At 41.1% G+C, this 17962-nt stretch overlaps 2 protein-coding genes across 5 annotated transcripts in view; one reads left to right on the top strand and one right to left on the bottom strand.

Annotated features, from left to right (window-relative positions):
- The window catches only part of ulk4 (unc-51 like kinase 4), a 138315-nt gene extending 137913 nt beyond the window's left edge, over positions 1–402 (top strand). The window contains exon 36 of the mRNA XM_056763081.1: positions 247–402. Coding sequence (XP_056619059.1) covers positions 247–387 — 141 coding nt within the window. The 3' untranslated portion in view covers positions 388–402. The remainder of the gene's footprint in view (positions 1–246) is intronic.
- Positions 403–3049: 2647 nt separating this feature from the next.
- On the bottom strand, positions 3050–17594 carry ctnnb1 (catenin (cadherin-associated protein), beta 1). 4 transcript variants are annotated; one of them, XM_056762157.1, is made up of 17 exons: positions 17388–17593; positions 9051–9095; positions 8646–8870; positions 8221–8474; positions 7888–8126; positions 7527–7728; positions 7146–7290; positions 6913–7016; positions 6785–6811; positions 6091–6429; positions 5725–5883; positions 5428–5547; positions 5171–5321; positions 4726–4847; positions 4446–4506; positions 3993–4218; positions 3050–3769 (listed from the first exon to the last, which is right to left on the bottom strand). In XM_056762157.1, exons 2-16 carry the CDS (start codon positions 9061–9063, stop codon positions 4010–4012), a joined length of 2370 nt encoding a protein of 789 aa, XP_056618135.1. In that variant the 5' UTR covers positions 9064–9095; positions 17388–17593; the 3' UTR covers positions 3050–3769; positions 3993–4009. The 4 variants fall into 4 exon arrangements, with proteins under 4 accessions (XP_056618135.1, XP_056618137.1, XP_056618134.1 ...); XM_056762159.1 differs by lacking the exon at positions 3993–4218 and having other exon boundaries at positions 17388–17594; XM_056762156.1 differs by having other exon boundaries at positions 3050–4218.
- Between the last annotated feature and the right edge of the window lie 368 nt (positions 17595–17962).

Here is a 17962-nt window from a genome sequence, read left to right as displayed (position 1 = left end):
CACTCAGATAAAGCATTTCAACTATGTCGTGCCGAAGTGTGGAGTGCTGCTTATTCTAAAAACAGACGCATCAAATCAGAGGAACAGTACTCGAGTGTCACACAGACTACCGTTCCTGCTATTTTCAGCCTGTTTTGATAAAGCGTGCCTCGTCGAGTGCATTAAAGAGACTAAATCGGACACTTCACATGCTGTCTACTATCCAGTAAGCCTGTCATGAGCTGGTTTCATTTCTTTCTCACACAGATGAGTGCAGTTGGCAGCTCCTGTTGGGGTTCTCTGAAGGTCAGACCCTGGTTCACACACTGCAGAGACTCGCCCTGCCTACCAGGTGAGTTATTTGAAACAGGCTCCTCTTTAGCCGCCGGCCCTCATCTACCATCATGAGGCCCCCGGTCGGGTCTATGTATGACCCTCCACTTTGATCCATTCATGTCGGAGGCCGAGGCGTGGGCCTCTGATGAGAGCTTCTCTGAGCTCAGGCCTCACCCGTAGATTGATACTGGCTTATTGTGGCCGCGAGACCCCTCCTCCTCCTTCTGTTGAAATGAGAAGGCATCCCTTTGAAGTTGCCCAACGAGGCAAAGCTTCAGCAATATAGAGTTCTTGGCGAAGCAGAGATAAACTGTTGAAAACAATGCATTACTGAAAGAATGCGTCACCATTTGCTCCGAGAGGTACTTTGATTGAAATGGAATTTGAAATCCTGTTACGTGTCTATTGAACTTTTTAGCTATAATACTTTGAGACAATGTGAAGTCAGAAGTGACTATTTGTAACCTATATCAGAAAAGTAGGTGTTGTTTTACGCAGTTTTTGTGGGCTATAAGGCCTTTCTATTATCTTGCCAGTAATTCAGTGATGTTAATTTAATAAACATCTCCAGAATAAAAGTAAAAGCAGCAGCAGTACTGTTGATAAGGATGAATCTGGCTATTGTCCTCTATTTTGGCAGACAGCAAAGATCATTATTTAACGTTGAATGGCAAAAACACAAAGATATTAATATTAACATGATGCACCACTGCCGTTGCAATGAATGGGGAGCAATGCAACGCTCAATGTGGCCGCTTTAGCAAAGGAAGTCCCGCCTTCAGTAAAGCGAGTCAAGCGATAAAAACTGATGATTTTTTGGGGCGGGGCTCTCATGAGGCGCTTGCCGGGCTGTGGGCAGTAGATGAGGCGAGGTGACCTCATAAAAGTTGGTTTTTTCGCACAAACCAAAGTTACGATACAGTTCACTTCATGTTTATAGTCATGTTTAATAATTGAAATATGCTGTTTAATTTTTGCCATCGATTTTAGAAATATCTGCCTTCCCTCATTCAAGTAGATAGGACTGTGGACTTGTTAACAGTCTTTGCTATGTAAATAGCTGCAACGCCCACAGGTGCCGCTAAGATGGCCGCCTAGTGACACAACTTCCGTAAATAGACTTGGTTCAACATTAAATCCGTTATGTTTGCTATCTGGATATGGCCTGATTTATGGGGGGTACTTTTCATTCTCTTTCCAAACAAACCCATATCTACATTCTTTTCTATTCATTTTTCCTCATGTAATGTTTTTGTAAATTATTACAATCGCTAGGACACATTTCTCAATTTTTTCAAAACTCTTCTCACACAGCACTCTCCATCCAACTTTAAGCTTGACACAGCAGTTCATTTCACATTCAAGATGCACTAAAACTAACAAAACATGTGATTTATGTCTCATATCGAGTCATTCTTCCATTACACAAAAGTTTTCACCCAACAAACACTAACCTAAGAAACACCGACAACAGGTCTCATTATATAGTGTTTTCGCTTTCTTTACGAAACAGGAATGAGACACTTTACTGTTTATAATTCACTGCAGTATGTTTATATTACAGTACAAAATAATTTTGTGATTTCATAAAGTTTTGGTAGGGTTTGTTGTAAAATAATTGAACTGTAATGCAGTTATTTTTTCACTTTAATATAGAACTGTACATTTATTTAATCTTAATTATCTTTAATAATTATCTTAATTGTTGGCAGTTGAATATGATGTTGTGGTTTAAAGGGTATGTAGAACAGATAAAAGATGATTAATAATTCAGAAAAATATTGATTTGCTTTTTGGCTTGTTTATACTCTCATTTATACTTAAGTGAATTTTATAGCCGTGGTCCAGTTTTCATCTACTTAGTGTTACTCAATTCATTTGGAGAAAAGTTTTTAAATGAGTAATTAATTTAGGGTGAAATTGACAGTGGCTGCATCAATAATATATGTGGACAAAGCTGTTATCTTATTTAAGCAGGTCTGCGCTTGGCACTGCTATCTAATTACCATATTCATGAAGTAAACAAGCATTGTGAATAACTTTTAACTATAAGCTAATGCACCACATGCTTAATGCATTATTAACCCATCAGGACGTCTAGAAAAAAACAGTTATTGTACAACAGATGTGTTAAGTGTATCTATTACCGATCTTAGACTGGGTTTGAAATGAGACAATAAGTCACTGGTCAACTTTCGAACTGCTGAAATGAATAAGAATAAGAATGCTTGGCCAATGAAGCACTTACAAACATGTTTAAATGAGTTTCTTTTCCAGGCACCATCTGACATGAAGGTGGAATCCATCGCTGCAGAGATTCTGAAGGCCATTGGATCCTAAAACCAACCTTGTTTCCTCTCGGTATTTAATGTATATTTTTGTACGGAGATAATTCTTTAATTGAAAATAAATAGTAACTTAAGTTAAAGACTAAATAGCAACGAGCTTGTAAACCAAATGTTAATAATTTAAACTTTTTGTACCAATGGTTGGTTTTTTTCTAAACGACTTCTCTCTTGGTTTTTAATGTATGTTTTTGTACTGGTATCATTCTTTATTGAAACAAAAAAGTCATTTAAGTCAAAGACTAAATTGCATTAAGCTAGTAAACCAAATGTTGTGCTAGTTGAATTTAGTTACATGTTAGTACTTAAAACTTTTGATACCAATGGTTTGTTATTGTTCTAAACGACTTCATCTGTATTTCAAATATCAATTAAAAAGAACACAGAGATTAAATTCAAAGTCCATTTTATTGACAAAGCCAGGTCATAACCATGTCTCCCATCAACATCGCAGGCTACAATAATTTGGGATTCTTTTCAAAACCTTTCTAAAGCTACTGTCAAAAAAAGAGAGAAAAAAATCAATGACCCCAACTGATTGCAAACCCTTTGGAACATCTGGGATTTTATTAAAGCATGAGAGCTGATATTTGGACTTTCAATTCTTGGTTTTATACAAAAGCTACACAATGTTACATTTGATCAGAATACAATTCAACTGATTAATTAGTGTTCTACACCATAAACTTGATAAAATCTTGATGGATCATTAACACTATAACAACACTATGAGAGAGAAAGCGAGAGAGAGACAGTTGAAAGAAATACAAAGTTCTGCAAAATAAAAGACGATTATCATAAAGCAAGCTAGAGAGGTACCATTACAGACCGAAATATCCTTTAAAAATAAGAAAGGTAATAAAAAGTACAGGCAATGCTAAGGTTGAAAATTCCATCTTAGGATTTGCTTTTTGGGCTTTCTTCTGTCAATCACACCAATTTCCAACCAAGAGCAGGACAATGTTTTACTTCCACGTGTTCCCATAGGAAACTCGGCTTGTATTAGTGTGTCAGGCACTTTCAGAGAAACTAGCCCACTCTCTTGAGCCCGCTCAGCAACTCTACAGGCCAAAATCACAATGCAGGTTCATTCAGATCAGACGATACAGCTGCAGCAGAGGGAAAGAGGGAGAATCACATTAAATCAGATTAACGGGAGAGAAACACACAACGCTGCCATGACTTCGCCCTCGTATTCAGAATGCAGCTCGGATTAGTTCTGCTACTGGCATGCTTTACTCAAGGCTTTCAAATCCCACACACGGTGCGGTCAGCACAGATCAAACACCACCAGCCATTCACGTCGAGTTCGTGTTTAGCGCGGTGCCTCACCTAAAAAGTCATTGTATTTACAGATCGGTATCAAACCAGGCCAGCTGATTGCTGTCGCCTGGCGGGAGGCCGTCGATCAGGTCCTGGGCGTGGCCGAGGTCGGGCAGACCGTCCACGGGGTAATCGGGGCCAGGGTGGTGCCCGCCCATCTCGTGCTCCATCATGGGGTCCAAGCCCATGGCGTCCTGCCCGTAGCCTCCGGAATGGAAGGAGCGGTAGCTTGGGTCTGCAGACGAGGGCAGTGAGTGAGAGTGGAGAGGAGGGGGTGAAGCACACACACACAGGCATATATGTTAGAGGAAGCTCACAAAAGCACAACCACGGCCCCAAAAGACCGGAGAACACGCCACAAAAGCGGTGTTCAGCTCCAGGTTTGTAGGGCGCGGGTTGATGAAGCAGTGGATTAGTATCACACCAAAATGCTGAGAGTTCTGCTCGTGTCTGTGAACTTACCGTCTGTTCTGTAGCCCAGAGGCTCGACCTGCGCACCGATATCAAGCCCCAGATCTCCGGTCTGCAAATAGACAGAAGAAAAATGTAGGAGAAAACTATTTCACTTACCCCTATCAGTTTCACAAATGCTTTCATGCTCAAGGCTCATAAAAGCAATAATGTTTTGTAAAATTCATAAAGTAAAACCACCACATCTGCTAGCACATGGGCTGTCATGTACGGTCTCATATCTTCAGCAGGGCTTTGTGCCAATATTGAGTGGAGGGTTTAGTTAAGGTACCTCGTTCCAGGTCATGGGCTCGGTTCTGAACAGAGAGCTGGTGAGCTCCACAGACAGTCGTTTCTTGTAGTCCTGGGGCTTATCCTCAGACATGCGGAACAGAACTGCAGCGGCGTACGTGGCTGCGGGTGAAAGATAGAGCAGTTAGTGTTTGAGGAAACATTCAACACACCTCGCTCAGCCCAGCCACTGCCTCCAGTGAGAAACGGCACAAAAACAACATAGCGAGGGAATAAAAAAATCTGCATGTGTTTTGTATTCAGGCTTGCTCTGTGTTTATTCTGCAGAAGTTGAACTTGTTTCTCCAAACTTTATGTTGAGACATCTAGAGGCAGTGACACAGTGTGCTGCCATTATTATATTTAATTGATGTCTTTCTGCATTATTCCATGCGCGCATGCACGCCCTGGCGCTGCTTATTAAGGAGGGAGAGGCACACACTCACCGACGCCCTCATTTCTGGAGTGGAGAAGCTCTGTGAGAGGAGCGGTGGCACCTTCTGCCTCGATGGCTTCAGCTGCCTCCTTATCCTGAGCCAGCTCGCACAACACACCTGCAGCTACACGCTGGATATTCTCGATGGGCGAATACAGCAACTGCACAAAGACAGACGTCCATGTCAATTACACAGAAATAGGTGACAGCTCTTTTAAGTGTATTTGATCATTTTCTCTCTTCATAAACGATGAACTCTGGACTGACCTGAACAAAAAGTGGAATAGTGTTAAGTCCTCTGATGACGATTCTGTTGTGAATGTCTCTGGCTAGAATGTGCAGAGCTCCAGTGCAGCCCTCCACGATCTCTTCCATACGCACACCCTCCTGTAACGCACAGCACGCATTAAACCCTGCAGCAACCGCTGAATCAAATCAAACCCTTGTCTTGTATCAAGGAAAGGTTAATATAGTCATTTGATTTTGAACATGAAATCTGGCCTGAATGTTTCATTTCACAATTCAGTTGCCTAAAAAGCCATGTGCGAGTTTTTTCTGACTCACCACAAACTGCTGCTGTGTTCCACCCATGGAGGTGCGTCTCTGAGTGTCCTGGTGTGCTCTGACCAAAAGCTGCACCAGACGAGGGATGGCTCCCTGTTCTCTTAGTGGGGCATGGTTCGCCGGGCACAGTGCCAGGTTACGGATCAGCCCGACTGTGGCCTGGGAGAGAAGGAGAGTCATTTAATAAGTAAAAATCAATTATCCAAATGATCAAATGATTTTAAGCCAAACTGTCCAGTTCTAAAGTGAACATTTTTACTAGACATCCATCATGTCCGCAGACAACAAAACATGTACACAAACAAAGAATCTAGGAAAACGGGACAAAAAGCTGAGATCCCTTCTGATTGGCAGATAATTACATACCTTAATTAGAGGCCAATGTGAGGGAGGATGGAGTAATTTGACCACCACAGGCAGCCCATAGTGCAGCCGCACTGCATTCTGGGCCATCTCTGCATCTTGATGTCTTGACGTGAGGTGGCGGAGAGCGCAGATAGCAGGTTCTGTGATGTCCTCTCGGTCTCCAGCACGAAGGACGGTGCGCACTAACGCCTCGATGCCGCCCACTTGGCACACCATCATCTTGTTCTTGTAGTTGTTGCAGGTGAGGTTGGATAGAATTCCTGCGGCACACGTCACCACGTTGATGTCATCTGAGCCAAGCAACTGGACCAGGGTGCCCAACAGACCCTCCATACCCTCCTGCAAATCAGAGGTATCAAGACTTAACACAATACTTTATACGACCCACAAGGCTTTGTGGTCCTGTACACCACGAGTCACAGCCATTCGAAACATCTACGACGAGTTACATGAGGTTGTAAGCCTATCAAAAACAATCATCATCTAGAGATGTTTAAAAACTCCAGAACTGTCACAAAATCACAATTACAGCTGGATGAAATGTACACATAGCACAGGCATTACAACCAAATGTAGTGTCTGTTCATGCTCCATCGAAAACGTTCTTTCACAATCTGATGTCCTAACTGTGTGGGGTCAGTGCTGGCTACAGCCCCCGACTCCCGTCACGGACAAAGGCAGGAATGACTGTTACCTGCACATCTACTTCTGCTAAAGATGTCTTCTCCGTGAAAACAGTAGGGAGACAGAAAGAGAAGTCTCATGTATGAAAAACAGAAGACAGTGTAAAATGCTGAGCGAGAGTGCAAGACCGAGTTGTACCTGTTTGGTGGCGGCGTCTGAAAGATTCCTCAAAGTCCACAAGCAGTTCTGTACCAATCGCTGACTGGGGTCTGTAAGGTGAAGGCCGAGTGCTTGCATACCACCTGTGTAACACACACAGTTTGTTCAGACATTCAAAATGATGCATTCAGAACTGAAAGATCTTGTATGGCTGGTTAAGTCTCCTAACCACATATAATATTATGGGATTAATCTGAAGATGAAAGACTTACCAGCCTCAACAATTGCAGGTTTGTTACTGGAGCAAACAGAGAGGACTTTGAGTACTCGACTGGTGGTCCACAACAGTTTCTCGTAGGTGTAGGTCCTCATGATGTTTACCAGAGCTTGTGGGCCTCCACTGGCCAGAATGATAAGCTGAAAATCACAGAAAATTAGGAGTCCTATTTTTATCAAGGCGAAGATTTTGCGGTCTATGCACCAGGACAGAAAGCTAAGAAAAACTGTTAGACATTCACTGACAAAAAATAGGATCAAAGCACATAAAGCTACATCAGTTCTAAAAATGGCAGCGGTATATTTATTGCAGCCTTAAACTTAAGTGACATACAAAGATACAGGAATAACTCCATATAGGCACAAAAATGTCTTACTTTGCTTTCCTGATTGCCGTAGGCCAAAATCTGAAGGCAGTCTGTTGTGATGGCAAGGAATTTGACATTTGTTTTGTTTAACAAGGCCACCATTTTCTGCAGGCCTCCTGCCAGACGAACAGCCATCTTGGCTCCTTCCTGGTGCAGTAGCAGGTTGTGTAGAGTCGTGATGGCATAAAATAGTACAGAGTCCACGGGGGAGCTGAAGAGACCAAAGCAACATTAGAGCCAAACAACAGGTAAATGATGGAATTCAGAGAACATAACAGGTCTCCACTCTTATGACCTTAAATTTCAACACAAAATAATTCACTGAATAGATATTACTGCTTGAATAAACACAGATGCATAAGGAACCAACCCGAGCATTTTGACGAGGGCAGGAATGCCTCCAGATTTGAAGATGGCGAGCAGGCCTTCTCTGTGATGGGATAGGTTGTGCAGGGTGCCGGAGGTGCAACGGGCCGTTTCTATGTCGTTGGTGTTCTGCATGGTCCTCACGATGGCAGACACCATCTGTGGGGATCTCATGATGGCGTGACGGGATGCCTCCTTCTTGGAAAGCTGGTGCACCATTACAGCTGCCTTATTCACCACCACCTGGTAACAAAAGACGAAGCAAACATGTTTATGCAATCAAGTTAATCAAATATTACAGTACTAGCTGGTTTTGATGATCTGCTTCCATTCTTACCTGATCCTCATCGTTCAGTAGCTTGGTGAGCTCTGGAATGGCTCGAGTGGCCAGTTCTGCATCGTCCTGGTAGTTGATGAGGTTGACGACGGCATGTTTGAGCATCTGTGAGGGCTCAGCCAGGCGCTGGACGTTTGTGGGGTGGGCAGAGTCGAACTGTGTGGAGGGGATTTGCATGCCCTCGTCCAAGGTCTCGGGGAACATGGCCGCTCGGACTCTCTGGGCTCTGGTCATGGCATACTGGCCATCGATGTCTAAAGAGAACCAGAGCACTGTCTGTTAGCAACATGTGCATCAAATACCTTTGAAATGATGCACTGCCAGGTAATCTAAATGACTTCATAGATATTTAATCTATGACTAAAACCTCCCATGGTATGTTCCGAAGTAACACAAGACCAAAGAATACCAGAAATGCATCATACCTGGTACCTGCTCCTGGTTGAAGGACTGGTTGAAGCCCTGCTCCCACTCATACAGCACCTGATTATCCACATCCTCTTCCTCTGGGTTGCCCTTGCCGCTCAGGGATGGGGCGGTGGTGGTGGCCCCAGAGTGGATACCTGAGTCCAGGTAAGACTGCTGTTGCCAGTGGCTGACGGCAGCCTTGCGATCAGGCTCCATGGCCATGTCAAGCTCCATCAGGTCAGCTGGATGAGAAGACACAATGACTTCATCACATCATTCCAAAAGATGGATACCAGCTATAGCCTAAGCGAACTGATGACCAGCTCTATACAGTCACTATAGCAAATTAGTTGTTTTAAAATCATTCCGGATTGACATTGTGCTTTGGTGCACAGACGTTTGACAAAAGCAAGAAAACTTACATTGGGTCGCCATGGTCCTTTCGCAGCCAAAGACAGCTTTCTAATCTGAAAGACACACACACACAGCAGTGTGGTTAATTTCCCATTCTGTGTGCCAGCTCCCTCTCATACAGTCACACACTGGTCAAACACTCAACTTCATCTCTCTCACACACAAACACATTCCAGTGCAGCGTAGGGCATACACAAGCCCCAGTGTTCTGACTGAAAGCTCTCTGTTTCCTAACCTGACTGCAGCTGGGATGAAAGAGTGGGACAGGATGTGCCACACTGAACACTAACACTCTTATTATCTGCCGGCCCCTCATGATACACCCGGCAAAAGGCTCATGATAAACAATACACAGTACAAACCGGAACTCTGAAGAGTATTTTTGTAGACAAAAGTCACCTGCTCTAAACAGAACTTCTGATGAATTATTACCAAATCTTTTGTTTGTTGATGTGCAATATGTTACACCTTCAAACTTAAACATCTAGGTAGGGGCCGATACCAGTTTTCCTTTCCCGTTTCCGATACCTGAATGGTAAGCACCGTGCCAATAATGATCCCTATCCGATACTACTACTGCATTTTCGTCAGTGCTGAATTTCATGTATTTATTGTACTGAACAAAACTATAACGGATTAATGAAAGTTGACTTAACATAATGATATATACTTTATGATGTAGTGCAATTATTTATTTTCAAAGTAAAACCACTCAAAGTACTGATACTTGAAAAAAGAACATGAGTAAAAGTAAAAATACTTTCGTATTGTACATCTCTAGTCTAATAGTCGAAAAGTGAAACAAAAGGGCCCATCCCAGGTGCAGAATGATGCGCTTAATGGATCCGCTACTCTTACATGTATTGGGCATTCGTGGAGCTAGATGATGCGCTTCATTCTAGGGCTGCTCCGAATACCATTTTTGTAACTTCGAAGCTTCGGTAGTAATCAACAAAGAATATTCGGAGGGAGGGGCCTGAACATATTCTTCTCTCTAATAAATTACAGAATAGTGCGAGCCGGAAGCAGCGTGCCTCACATAAAAATAGTTCGGTTTTGTTTTTAATGGCAAATTATATTTTGTTAAGTTTCTGTATTAAGTTAATTTAGAAAAATTGCCAACTGCGCTGGAGTGCAGATTTAAATGCATAACATGAAGGATTTCACATAAATCACAAACTAGCATTTTTACAGGCGTACTACTTACAGAATTCATGTGATTTAGACACATAAACTTGATGTGCTGTTATGGTAGGCCAGTTTCAAATCGCATATTTGGCACACTGCCTTTGTCTTGTCCTCACTGATTTTAAGTGTTCCACACACCTGAGGTTTTCTTCATTTTTGTCTTCCCTTCCAGATTAACTAAATCATGAATTTCACTCATGGTCGATTCATATTCAAGCACGAATCAGAACTGCATCGCGGAGAGATGCCAGGTGTTACAAAAAAAAGAATATTCAAATATTCTGGTCCAGCCTTACTTAATTCATTCTCTTATTCACAAGTAGTGTGCGCATCCAGGGGGCAGAATGATGCAACTTCTCCTGAAGTTCATAACAATTACAACTCAAAGGTAAGAGATATGTTAAATGTCTTACATAAAGTGCGTGTGAGTGACGCGTTTTACTGAGACTGCTTCCAATGCTTTAATCTATGAAACCCATCAGTGATTACCAACTCCAGGAAAATATAATCCTTCAGTTTTAAACAAAACCGAAGACTAGTATCTAGTGATTATGCAGAATAATTAAAAAATTGGAACATCTTGGAAAGAGTAGTGTCCTGACTGTCACCGAACACTAGAGAATGCTGAATGGAGAGTGACAGATGACTGTAGCATAGTTTTCATGAAATGAACTTAATGATCTTTTTTCTTTTCACAAAAAGCTATCGCATGACATCCCACCACTTCCTAAACCCGATCCAGGAAAAAATGTCTGTATTGACAAGATACTGAACATTTTTAAGTAACTATGTTAAGTAATCGTTATGTAGCTCGTTGACAGATTGTGCAACTGACTTCTGAGAAGGGATTGGAAGCATCCGTTTGTTACAAAAATCATTATTATAATAATATAATATTATAATAATATTATTATAATAATGTAATATTATACAATATAATAATATTTGCGCTGCATAACCCGTTTTATCAGAGAAACATTTCATTATGAATTATGAACATTACTGCAATTTACTTTTTCTAAGATTAATGAAAAACAAATACATGTTTTGCTAGCCTATATACATTGCTTAAAGCTGTAATCTGTAACTTTTGCCTTTCTCTCCATTGCTGTTTGAAACTAAATTGCAGGTTACTTTATGAATTTATACTTATCTGTGTGATGAAAAAAACAAGCTGTATTAAATTATAAATCATTACATTCACTCATTGTCATGCACAAAAAGTGTTTTTTGTTCATTTTAACAAAAAAAATTCAATTTTAAGAAAAGTGTCTAGGGCTGTTTGATAACGACAACAATCATAATAACAGTTAGTTTGGCGAATATTGAGATCACAATTTTTTGAACATGATTACTCGATACTAAATAAAAAAGAAATAAATTGAAATATGGTATTTTAAACTGAATTCAAAGGTAAAGAAATAGCACGGCTGAGCTGCTGTAAAAGAAAATGGGTGCGTTGTGGATTTATAACACAAGAGAAAAAGCAATTTAGTTTTTGTAATGGTAAAAGGGAAAACTCACGATTACGATACATTTTCGATTAATTGCGAAGCCCTTATAGTGGGGTAAGTGTTTATGAAAGACTGGCCATCAAAAAAGATCTTTTTGATCTCTGGTTGAAACATGACAAAAATGAAAGGATTTGCACATCACATTCCTTGAGAAACGTGTGAGAGGGATTTTTATTTAACCAAAGATAAAGTCAGTCCAACATTGAGCGACTAACACCCTCACTAGCTAAGGAGGTGCTAAATGTCTCTACAATCTTTAATAATGTGCTCAGTGAGAACCCCCACTGCCGTGACAACAGCGTCAATATGCACATGACAATCTTTACTTATTGCCTGTCGACATCAGCAGTTAACACCTACTGAAGCAATATTGAATTCAGCATCTCCGTCTGGGGGCCCCAATCTCCTCCTCCTTTGTAAAACCTCCAGCAGAATTACCATAACACAAGCCTTGAGCCTACCTCCTTTATTCAGAGGTACAACACCCCTCTCCAAGTCAACAGGCAGAATGCACCCGTCTCCAAGACGTCATACATTCATATGTAGCAGTGAGACCAAATCTGGCTGTCTTTGTCTCTCAATTGTGTTTGTTGGCAAAACATATCGTTTCCTCGAACAAGTCTTACAAAACAAACGTGTTGCACCATGTGAAAAGGTCATTCGGTTGAAGTCAACACTTCATCTAGCTATTGTCACCACTTAGCTCCTGTTCAGAAGTTATCTGTCTACGTGGAATAGCACAACAGGTTTAACTTCATGATTCAATACGGTCTTGACAATTAGTTCGGAGAAAACAGCTTTTCCTCTAAACTGAGCTCTCTAGACTTTCACTCGCGCACTCACTTTAAGGATCTGGCATGCAAAATAAGCCTCATTTCAACAGCTGAATTAGGTCGAGTAAAGAAAAGCTAGACTTGCATACAGATACATTTAGTAGACTTAAACTTAATTATATACAAACACAACTAGAGCTGTTTAACGATTAATCACATCCAGAAAAGGTTTGTGTTTACATAATACATGTCTGTGTACACTTACAGATAAATGTATATATTTAGGAAATATCTGCATATGTATATATAATTTAAATGATATTATACATACACATATATTGGTAGTTTTCATTAATGTTCACATGAATGTGTATGTGTTTTAGGGTTGGGCGATGTCTACCAAATTGGCATTGGACGATGCCTACAGTGAAACGATGACATCGGGGTCAGGGTGATAGGAAGGGGTTATATTAGATTACTGGACAGCCATCTGCCAAAACATTAAAAAACAAATATATCAGGGCTCCAGACTGCCACCAAATCGCATTTTGCAACCATTTTTCCAGACAGCATACTTTTCAGTACGATTTGCGCATGTACGACGTGCACATTTAGAAATTCTTCCAGTTGTTATTTCACGTGGAAAGACGTGAAGGCTGTGAGTGTGATAAGTCAACTGCGTGGGTCACACTGATGTTTCCCGCTGTCATCGCAGATACGAACAGTTCAGATCGTCATTGACAAGTTTACACACAACGCGAGCACGTTACTAAGATTCACTGTTTGCTTTCACTTTCTACGTCGGTCAAGTCTAGCGCCATCACGCGGTCTGCAGCTTCAAAATCATACTCGACCAAAGAAAAGCACGAATGGACAACCTCAGAATGCATAGAATGTCATACTTTAGACACAGCTGTTAACATTTGCTGTAGGCGTACAGGACGTGCGGAACTATACAACTAAATAAAAGAAAAAAAATGGGGAAAAGTTCTCCAACAAAGTTACAGCACACTGTATTGTACAGCAAAACTTTTTTGAACTTGGTTTCACAAAAGGAAATTTTACATAGATGAACACGGGTTCCAAAACAAACCTGTGCCTGGCGGAGAATGTAACTGACACACCAATGCATACAACAAAATTCTCTCAATCTGCACAAAGCAAAAGCAGCAAAATCATATTACAGAAATGTGCCATTAATGTAGACAGTTTCATTTACATGCTGCAGTCAGTATTGTACATGCAGAGCATGGAAGGTGTTTGATAAGGAGATATGTAAAACACAGTGCCGCTGTGGCACTCTGCCTGCGGCTGTCGAGAGTTTCACAGCAGTCAGCCGGTCGCTCAGTCTCACACTTCCAACATCTGGAGTTAACTGGAGAGATAAACCCAGCAGCATACAGGCCTTAACCCCCTCCTGCGGTATTACAGCACTCTTTCGCACGCAACGTGAGGTGCCAACAGAGACCCAGTCTAGGGTGGTGCTATTAATCGAAATCGAATCACAATTGTGATGTGAAACCTTGCAATTAGCAAAACGCAAAAGGCTACGATGTGAAATAAGCAGCGAGTCTGCACCAGAGCATGACGCCCTCTCTGTGAGTGCACCTCTGCTCTCCCCCATCGCTTCTGCTTTCACTACAGGAAAAATGAAATGATACATTCCTATGTTAATATTGCTACATGACTGTTATATTGCTCATTTTATCTCACCAACAATGTCCAAGTCAATTATGATGCATGTTCGCTATTCCCATTATAGAAGAGTGCATGTGCAGCCTGTGTGCCTGGATCCATGCGACATGTCATCCAAAACAGCACGTCTCCTAAAAGGCTTTGAACTTGGCGCACACCCGTGTCTGTCAATGCCTGTTAAATGCTTGCGCCTGGCTCCCTAAAAACGGGTCTCCCAAAACGAACAATGCATTTAAACTTAATGCAGGTGCGCAACCTGTCTCAACTACTAGGGTTCACTCGCATATGGATGCGCATTTAAAAAAAATTTACATTTAAATTCAATGAAATGCACAGTCCCCGCATGTTTTACTCGTTTTAAAAATTGCATATAGATCTAGTTAAAAACTAATAAATCAACCTGTTTATGTACAATTTTAATCATTAAAAAGTATTCCAATACTTCATTTTATTCTGTATTTGGATCTAACCGTCTATTGGATAAAAAAGGCAAGCATCTGCTACTAGAAGGTAGGGAAAGTTGTTAAAGCCATGTTGTACTCAATCTATTTAGAGTGTTTACTGCACACTCTTGAGAATACTAAACTGAAACTTGACTTTACAAAAACTTCAGAATCGTTATTGCTATACATGTCAGAAAAATCGCAATAAGATATTTTTTTCCAAAAACACCAGCCCTACCCCAGTCTACAAGAGACCCACACAAACTACACTTAAAAAGACCTAACAAACCACTACAGGTTAATCTGTGTCACTGTAGATGATTCATTTTATCTTCATTTTTGGGAAATACAAGCAACGAGATACTTCAAGAAACTTATATTTCGCTCATGATGAATCCAGTGTTATTGGTGAACAGACAGCCCAGTGCTCTAGCAAAGATGTAACCAACAACAAGCCGAAAATAAGGACCCATTACGCATAAGCCCAAACTTTCAACTTGGCACACGAATCTATGCTACAGCTCAAGTAGAATAACAGACTCAGCATTATGAGGAAAAACTAGTGTATGCATCACAAGCTAACAAAAAAAAAAACACAATACCCATATGTATTCATTTCCATATGTTGTGGTTCTCTAATATGACCTAAACGAGTTTCAAATATGACTAAAGCTAATACCAGTCCTTTTTTATTTTCACACTCTTACTACAAGACGGCACCCATGCAATTCATCTGCACTGACATACCTAATCCAAAGTTAAACGCAAATTATGGCTACAGAAAAAGAATGTTTCTTGAAAACCAAACGTTCTACCAAACCCCATACAACATCGGGCTCCTCAAAAGAAACCTGAGGAGGCTTGAGAAGACTGAGGCATTTGTTTGTAATCCTTGGCGTTCAGACAGCATGTGAATTTAAATGCCGCCCAAATGACTCAAGCTAAGTGCCTGTTGGGACCAGGGACATGAAGCTTAGATAGTGATTTCAACACCCGCATTAGATTCTAAAAATCTGGCTATTGTGCAGAACATTTTACTAGATTTACTCAGTTTCTAGCTTCCAGTAACATACTATATACTACAAATCTGCTCTAAATGTGGCATTTGTGACGAGCTGTCGTAACATCCTGATTCGGCGCATATGTGCACATACAGATGGCATCTACTTCGATATGCATTGTGACTTCACATACCCGAAATACATTATACCACTATAGCCCCTGCATGCCCCAAATGGCTTAAACAGCTAAGTACACAGAAAAGTGGGAGAATCCTGTGTGTTTATTTGTTTAAGAACCTCTTGTGCCAAAGATAAAATAAGACCTCAAAAATGCAAGAAAGTAAACATTTTGTTAAAAATAGCCCTGCCAAACTTGAAGGGGCATAAGACCGCCAAGTACTATTGCTGAGGCTGAGCTATTAAGTGACTGAAACAGTAAAATAATTATCAATTTATTTTTGTATAATCTTTTTTCCATTTACATGTACACAATAAACTACATTTGAAGCATGAGGCATTGTTCTCATACACATGAAGTTAAACACAGGATAAATAAAACCCAATATAATGCATAATTGGTTTTGGTTTTCAACGCGAAGCTGTAAACTAGTTATCCATGCAAGTTATCTACAGTTTATAGAAAAATGCCAACATGTGTTATGCTTATGTAAAAAACCAATCGTTTATTAGTAAACTTAGAACCAGAGGAGAGCGTGCAGAATTGTCCTCTTAAGATGCAGGAATCTCACACAACGAATCTGACCACCAAACATCCACCAAAACATCAGGTGTGTATGCTGTAGTAAAGAGTGAGTCAGTGGGGTGTTACGTTGTGCAGGGTTGCGGGTTTAGGGTATGCCCGTCCGCAAACCCCGTGTGCGCGCATCGAGCCCGACTATCCCCACCCCCAACATCAGCGCGAGCTCCGGAGTCAGATTTCATGCAGGCTCCTCCTAGACTTCCTCTCAACGGCCAAACACTTTAAACGTCTTTGTTTGTTTTATAAAAGGTCATATTTACGGTATATATTAACACAGGATTTTGCTAAATCCATAAGCGTTTATAACTCCACACAATACTGCTGGTCACGCCTTTGAGTGGGACTGAAAACGTTACCACACATGGAAATCCAAGATTTCAGATGGAAAGAAAAAACGAGGAAAAGGAAAAATCCGCCTGTCTGGTTAAATCGCAAACAAACTATGTAACGTTAGATTGTAAAGTTATCCAAAACACAGTTAACGTTAATTGACATTGGTTAAGTATACCCCAACTTTTAATCTAGAGCCACTAACGTTGGTCAACCTCAACGTAAAATAAACAAACACCACCGGTCTTTACATTCGACGAGAGGAATTTAGAGAAAACACGCGGTTAATAGTTAATATTTAACCTAGAAAAGAGGCACATTTCCAATATGATGCTTTTAACGTTACACAGTCTTCACAAACACTTTTCGAGGCGTAAAAATGCTAACCAGTTAGCACCAGAGACACTGAAGGTCTAACTTGGGTTTTTAAATACATGTTTTGAAACATTAAAACGCGTTACACAGTATTACACAGAGACGAGTCTGCGTTGATATGTGTAAGCGTGTGAGAGAAACGGTCGTGATTTTTTTTCAGTAATATTTCCACGGAACATTTCGTTTCCCACAGCTGCAGTAAGACATTCCGTCAAAACATGCCATAAATAACAAGCCGCACATTTCATCCGCCAAGAAACACCTACCTGCGTCAAAAGCTGTATATTCCTTTGTCGCCTTTCAATACTTCAACGCGTAAAAAGGCGACAATCCGTTGAGAAACTGTTAAGAGAATGACCCGCAGCTTGCGGCAGCTCCTGCTGGGCAAGTGAATGTGTGCGTAAAGAATCCGCGCTCGCGTAGAAGCAGCACACGGGAAAGATGGCGTCACTCCATATGCGCTCGAGCCATTATAAAAACTCCTACCCACAGCGTATTCTGCCGCCACCCGGCAAACTAGATCCCACGTTCGAAGTAATTAAACCAGCGCTATTTCAGTACATAACTGTGGCTACAGATATCAGTATATGTTACTGTTTTAGATGTGTGTGAGGTCAATATGCAAAAACAAGAGCAAGATTTTAGTGGGAAGAGAGATATCTGGATTCGTGCGTATGAATACAAGGGCTACGCGGCTGTTGTGCGGCAAGGGGGCGCACCTATTCATTAAGTTTTATGACCATCGCAGTAAAGTGCGTTTGTAGTATTGACGAGAAACAGAAGGACGAGACAACCAGCGTCATATCGTGATTAAAATCTGATTAATTATGGGTGGAAATGA

This window comes from Triplophysa dalaica, chromosome 12 (assembly GCF_015846415.1).
Source record: "Triplophysa dalaica isolate WHDGS20190420 chromosome 12, ASM1584641v1, whole genome shotgun sequence".
Taxonomy (NCBI): Eukaryota; Metazoa; Chordata; class Actinopteri; order Cypriniformes; family Nemacheilidae; genus Triplophysa; species Triplophysa dalaica.
Note: the sequence above shows the minus strand (reverse complement) of the source record. Positions and strands in the feature narration are given on the sequence as shown.

What these genes read in the sequence shown, in the direction of transcription:
- ctnnb1 (XM_056762156.1), bottom strand. An exon ending in CACATTGGCCTCTAATTAAG is followed by an intron (nt 5,884 to 6,090) that starts GTATGTAATTAT and finishes CTTCTCTCCCAG; the next exon opens with GCCACAGTCGGGCTGATCCG. An exon ending in AGCCCATGACCTGGAACGAG is followed by an intron (nt 4,507 to 4,725) that starts GTACCTTAACTA and finishes GTCTATTTGCAG; the next exon opens with ACCGGAGATCTGGGGCTTGA.